Genomic DNA, 6,407 nt, shown 5'->3' on the forward strand with positions numbered 1-6,407 from the left:
TATAATTCAAATGAGTAAAAACCATTAATTTATGAGCAAATTCAAATTCCTATCAATGCGAAGACAAGATGAGATGACAATTGAATGAAAACAGCAGTTAGAGGGTTGAGATGTTTTATATTATAAGTTGTATGTTGGAGGAGTTCATTGACAATGAATGGCAATTGGTGGAAAGATGGATGTTGTTTTAAATTGAGATTATCTATTCATTTTGATAAGAAAGTAGTGGGCAACAATTGAAATTTGTATAAAAAGGGGAAAAAATGACACGATTTGTTTTACCAGTGTATTAAGCATGTTGCATTTGCATTGGGCGAACTTGAGTCTCACATGGTGGACACACCCAACGAGCTTGAGGCGTCCCGTCAAAATGATTAAACGCATTTGATGTTAGTCGCGTGCATTGTCGATGGTACACGTTTTTGCAGTCATGATACATACAACACAGGGTAGGGGACCCGGCCTGAAAATAAAGAGGATAAGGATTAGGGTTTTAAGCGGAGACTACATTTTTCGTATTTTAAAAAGGATTAGAAATCGAATGGAATTGTAGTTTTGCTCAGAAAAGAGACTCACAGATATAAAATTATGACAACCAGCGCATTGATCTGGTGGTTGATTCGATGTGGAAGGTGCTGAAGGGAAATCATGGCTTTGTGTTCCAGCCAGCGCCGGGTTTCGCAAAGTCAGCGGCGGAAGACCAACTCGCTGCTGGTTGTTGGTGTGGCCAGTATTGCTGTTGGCCGTCGGGTCTGTAATAACCTATATTCGACTCAGTCTCGAACAGCTGTCGCCTAATGACTAACTTTCTAAATGATTTCCATTCATCGGCGGCATTCCAGCCATATGTGGCGGCATCTGCCCTCCCATTGGGGGCTGTTGTTGGGATGGTAGTTGAGGCATCGACTCGGCTCGTTGAAGAGCTGGCGGCGCGATGGGAGGAAGTGCTGTAGGCCCAGGAGCTGGTGGCATACCGCCCGCCGTTGATGTAGATGGCATATTTCCAGCTTGATTCATTCTTGTCATATGCTGTTGTTGTGCAGCTATTTGTTGCTGGTGCATTTTTTGCATATGCATCTGTTGATGGTACTGATGCATTTGCATTTGCTGCTGCATCCTCGGATCTGTGGCTGCCATTGGATGCCGATTCGGTGGTAGTGGCATGGTGAATGTTGGCTCGGAAGCGTCTGATGCTAAAAATGTATTGAGTTCATGACACAGGACCATACAACAATTCAAGCTTACCACTTCGCGCTTTTTTGGCAGGCTGTCGACCGCTAGTTGATGGTTGCGACGCGTTGAATCCAGGAGAGACTAGCATTGACTGTGACCGGGAAAGCGTTGGTGGTCCCATGGATGGTGTTTGCAGTGTAATCTTTCGATTGTATCCTTCCTTGAAATACTTACTTCCTTCTATGAACCCAAACGTGCTTGGTTCAGTTGCCGGAGTGTTCTGAAAAAAGACTATTATCGATTTTTGCCAAGGACAAGTTCAATCCTCAATTTCATGGCATTTATCCGCTATTTTCATCGGTGACTCAGCTAAAAGCTTTTATATTGTTCGATTGAGGATTTATATCTTGTCAATACCGCTTTTTTTCCCATTCAATTGTATTCAGTATCGACATTTTCTATGTAATCTTTTTCTAAATCCCATTCCATACTCTCTTCTTTTCAGTTAATATCTAGCTCATTTTGTCAGCAGGTAAAAACGTCACGTGGACGAATTTCTTTGTTTATCACACGCGCTCCGCTATTCGCGTCGTGCATCTCTGCATAGAGAGAGTAGTGTTTATCAAAAGTTACCCTTGGCAACGCGCTCTTTTGGCGGATGCGAGTTAGCCTCTAACTAAATCGAAACTCTTATTTTTGCCTTGCAAGTGCAATGGCTCTTCCCCTCCAACGTGTTATTACTTCTTTTAAATGCACTATCCTTATTTTTAAAAGTACAGGTGAGTGTTCTAGTCCTAGCGTACTTGATCACAGTGAACTTACATGAGCATTAGCTCCTTCCGGATACGGGTGGCGTAGTGGTTGCCGCTTCCGCGAAAAGTAGTGTTTGTCCACTTGCGGATGCATTTTCTGAAAAAGTAACGGAATGGTGAAAAGGGGGAAAGGGTAATCACTTTATTGGGTCCTACCGATATCGATTCCTTCAAGTTAGTCATTGCGGCGGGTAGTTCGAAATTATGCACCAACGTGAAAGGTGTGTCCTGAGATGGTGGCTCAGGGACACTTTCAATTTCTCCTCGTTTTTTCTGAGGAGAAGTTTTTGGCTTTGCTGCTGGGAGTGTCGGTACTGCAAACGTTGGCGACCGCGCTGGCTGTGAACTTGTTGTTGCTTCCGGTGTCCTATTAGAGCTGCTTGGCGTGTGATAGGCTGGTGGGGCTCCTGTTGGTTGCTGAAGTGCGGGGGATTGCGTATGAGATGGCGAATGCCGGACTGGCATTGCCGGCTCTTTGAATGTTGGTTCCGGTGCCGGTGTTGTGACCGGCGATTGCATGTTCTGAGTCATCGGCGGATACTGTAAATAATTTTTGATTAGTGATTTTTGTACTTTTGAAGCTGTTCTTGTAGTTTCATCGTGATGTGTTCTATTTTTGTAATCTATCCCTTTTCTTTGTCAAATGCGTGGGTGTGTTTGAGTTTTCACGACTTGCCGAAAGAAGATGATGAAGTCGCATGGTGTGTTTCACAAATGAAAAATGAAAAGGAAATGAGAGAAAAGAGAGGAGACTAGGTCATAAAATCAATTCATTCGACTCGACTATCTACCAAGAACAGAGAACAATGCAGTTGCATCGATAGGGATCTAGGAGAAAAAATGTTTCCAAAGGTTTTTTAGATATCATTTTTCAGTATGATAAGGGTCGAAAATTTAGAAAGTTCAGTGCAAAGTCAGAACAGTCTTCGTTTGTACAAGGACAAATTATGTGTTCTAGGTTTGAAAATAATTTAAAACCATCGAAGTTTATTTAATGGAATCTGCTTGATATTAATTCTAGAAACAATTTTGTTTTGAAAAATTTTGATTCCTATTAATTCTGATTTCTGGCAAAGATGAGTTTTAGTTCTAGCGCAATTCTGGTTTGGATTTTATATTTGACAACATAATCGCTATTCCATTCACCCACCTGATTTCTAAAAAAGACTTTTATTTATACTTGCATTCATCATAAACCACGAGTTATGTTCTGCTCCAAAAAATATTACATTCGGAAGTTTCTCTATCTCACTTTCCCGTTACATGATCGTTCTCTACATCTCCAGTCTCTTTCTTCTTTCATTTCTCGCTTCAGTTTTTGCATCCCTGGTTGTCCTCTTCCCGGGGGCCGCGCACATAATTGGTACTAGGAGCTGACTTGTCGCGCACGCATCGCAAAGGTCACGCAAAGCGGCTCTTCCTCAGTAAAATCATAACGCGCGATTGATTTTTGTGGAAAATGATCCTTGTACTACATTACTACATGACCAAGTTACAAATGACACTTTTTGATTACCTACCTGGCCATTCAAAGGAGGTAGAGAAGATCCCATTGGAGTTTGATGCTTCTGAGGAGTTGTTCCATTCGGACCATGGTTCGGTGATGCCATTGGGTTGTGATTGTACTGTGGTGGTGGTGGCATATGATTCTGCATTCCTGGTTGTTGTTGTTGTTGTTGCTGCTGCGGAGTCCTTTGCTGACTGGCTCCTGGAGTCGTCGGTGTAGACGGTGTTCCCGGAGTTGCTCGCCCGGTAGGAGGATTAGGAGTCGAATGACTGGAATTCATTCCTCCATAGTTTCCAGGTGTACCGTGACTGCTTGCCGGATCATTGCTTCCAAACTGACCCTGATTTCCCATCGGTGCATACGGGTTTACCACTGGTGCCGCAGATCCAGAAGGAGTATTCTGGGCCGGAGTATTGTGTCCTGAAGACTGATGGCCGGGAGTTTGATGTCCTGGAGTCTGATGGGTTGGAGTCATTTGACCAGGAGTATGGTGTCCAGGAGTGTTCTGCCCTGAAGTATTGTGACTGGGAGTGTGATGACCTCCTGTGTCCGGACCAGGGGTAGAATACAAGCTGGCGTTGAATCCACTAAATTGGTGTTGCCCGTTCGGCGTCCCACTTGTGCCATTCTGTCCTGGGGCTTGAGAAGTTACAGGTGTTCCTTGGTTTCCGGGTGGTGGATATCCTGGATATCCTCCAGGACCACCAGCATAGGCATCATATCCGTTAGGCGCACCGGGTCCCCCAAAACTTCCAGGATACTGTTGATTTGGTGTCTGCTGCAAGTTATTGGGTCGAGTATCATCTTGCTTTGCTTGCTTTGATGGTTGCAATGGTGGAAACCCTTGTGTTGTTGGCGGCCTGGTGGGCGTGGTTCCATTGGTGTATCCTGGCGGTTGGTAGTGTTGAAGGGGAGCACTTTGTGGGGGTGGCATTGACTGGTATGGCGGTCCCCCATGTAGGTGTGCTGGAAGGGGCTGTTGAGTAGGATATTGATGAGGAACAGCTTGCGCAGAAGGTGGCGCAGGTTGTGCTGGAGGAGGATAATTTGCATTTTGAGCCGGCGGCGCTGGCTGCGTTGACGAGTTTTGTGGGGGCTGAGCCGGCGGTCCTTGCATCCCAGAGTACATCCTATATGGATCGGGCACACCTCCGTATGGATTGTTGGGCGGCGGCATTTGCTGGTGAGCATTGTAGTTTGGCGGTGGCCCATTCTGAGGCGGGTGCCCAGTCGTGCGTTGCTGATGTGGTGGATATCCCATATATCTAAAGAAAAGACAACAGTTAATTAAAAATGTATAATGACCCAAAAAGCGATTCAGACATACCCATTTTGCATTGAATTGGCATCGTAGCCAGGAAGCTTCACACCTGCACCAGGTGGGCCCGGATACTGTTGCGGCGGTTGTCCTTTTAGAGGCATAGCCGTCGGCTGCGCTGGACCACCCATGTTTGGCTGACCGGGTGGCATTCCGCCATATCCATTTGCATTTGGTGCATACATGTTCTACAACACAAAAAAAGTAAGATTTATTTTATAATTATTTTCAGATAACATACATGCTGATAGTGCTCCATTCCTGGATATCCGCCGGGTGGTAGATTTTGTGCATACTGATTGAAAGAACCGTTTGCTTGAGGATTGTACTGCGGCACACTTCCATTACTATTTGGAAAACTCGTCGACATGTTTGACCCTGCAAAACGTTGTACTTTTTGGATTCAAAACATAAAGGAGCTCAGTTCGGATTGGTTCGAAGCAATGATAGATAGAAGAAAAACGGAGAATAGGAGAGAGGGCAATGGGCCCGCGGAGGGTTAGTGAAGAGACAGAGAGAAGATGTATGGAGGAGTGGAGTCTAGGAAGAGAATAGACGAAAAGGAGGAAGGCTAACCAACTACAACGACGAAGCGGAGTGGCCGAGATGGGAGGGAGAAGAACAGGCGTTCTTCTCATTTATGTGACCGATTGGGTTATGGCTAAGAGGAGAAGCTGTGTTGAAGAAGAAAACGAAAAAAAAAGATGGAGAAGAATTGAATAGTGTAGATGGATAGGACGAAGAAGCCGAAACGGACGAACCCGATGAAATTATGCCATCTTTTTTTGTGCGGAATGGGTCGAAAGAATGTAGGTTCTTTCCAATGGCCCCCCGCGTGTCGAGCCAACCGACATCGACCACGGGCGCCATCTCTTTGTGTAAAGTAGATGTTTTTATAAACAGATATTCCAAGAAGAGTTTCAAATTGAGTATTTGATTGCGATAAAGAATAAAACTACGATAGAGATAATGATCAGAACTCCCAGTCGGAATTCCGAATACCTATACTGTTGAAATAGAGCAAAGAGGGTGAGATTCTTATCAAAATTTCCAAAATAGATACCATCTATAAATTCAAAAAAAGGAAAAGAGGGAGGAGTCGAAGGACAACTTGAAAGGGAGATGATAGGACGATATGAAAAATGAAGATGCAAGGTAAAAAGGGGCTGACCGTATGATTGATGTCATGAAACTTCCTAGAAGGAGGCCACACACTGTTATCGTAGGAAAGAATTGTGCGCAAGACGGTCGGATTGGAAGCGGACAAGGGGGGTCTTCCGATGAAAGGGGAGTAGAAGGATGAAAAGTTGGCGGCAAAAATCAATATGCAGAACAAAATGAGAAGAAGAAAAAGAAGAACAGTGAGGTAATCGCCTATGTCACCCCTCTTCCTCCTGTTCTTCTTCTTTCGCCTCTTCTTCTTCTTCTTCTACCAGCCTGTGGGGCAAAGAAGAGGACGAAGAAGAAGAAGAAGGCCAAGCGTGATGTGTGTCTGTGTGTGCGTTTTGTGTGTGAGGAGACCGAGAAGGAGGTTTTTGTGAGGAGGGATGAGTGTGGGTGAGTGTATTTTATGAGCGAGTCTGGGGCAAGTGCGTTG

General features: G+C 44.8%; 1 protein-coding gene across 1 annotated transcript; it reads right to left on the minus strand.

The window, feature by feature from the left end:
- Positions 1-289: 289 nt before the first annotated feature.
- Positions 290-5,180, minus strand: GCK72_023494 (uncharacterized protein; the record flags this gene model as incomplete). Its single annotated transcript, XM_053735414.1, has 9 exons — positions 290-463; positions 577-752; positions 807-1,193; positions 1,246-1,453; positions 1,996-2,082; positions 2,127-2,525; positions 3,506-4,757; positions 4,820-4,998; positions 5,052-5,180. The coding sequence occupies 9 exons, from the start codon at positions 5,178-5,180 to the stop codon at positions 290-292; spliced, it is 2,991 nt and encodes a 996-aa protein (XP_053578980.1).
- Between the last annotated feature and the right edge of the window lie 1,227 nt (positions 5,181-6,407).

This window comes from Caenorhabditis remanei, chromosome X (genome assembly GCF_010183535.1).
Source record: "Caenorhabditis remanei strain PX506 chromosome X, whole genome shotgun sequence".
Lineage (NCBI taxonomy): Eukaryota > Metazoa > Nematoda > Chromadorea > Rhabditida > Rhabditidae > Caenorhabditis > Caenorhabditis remanei.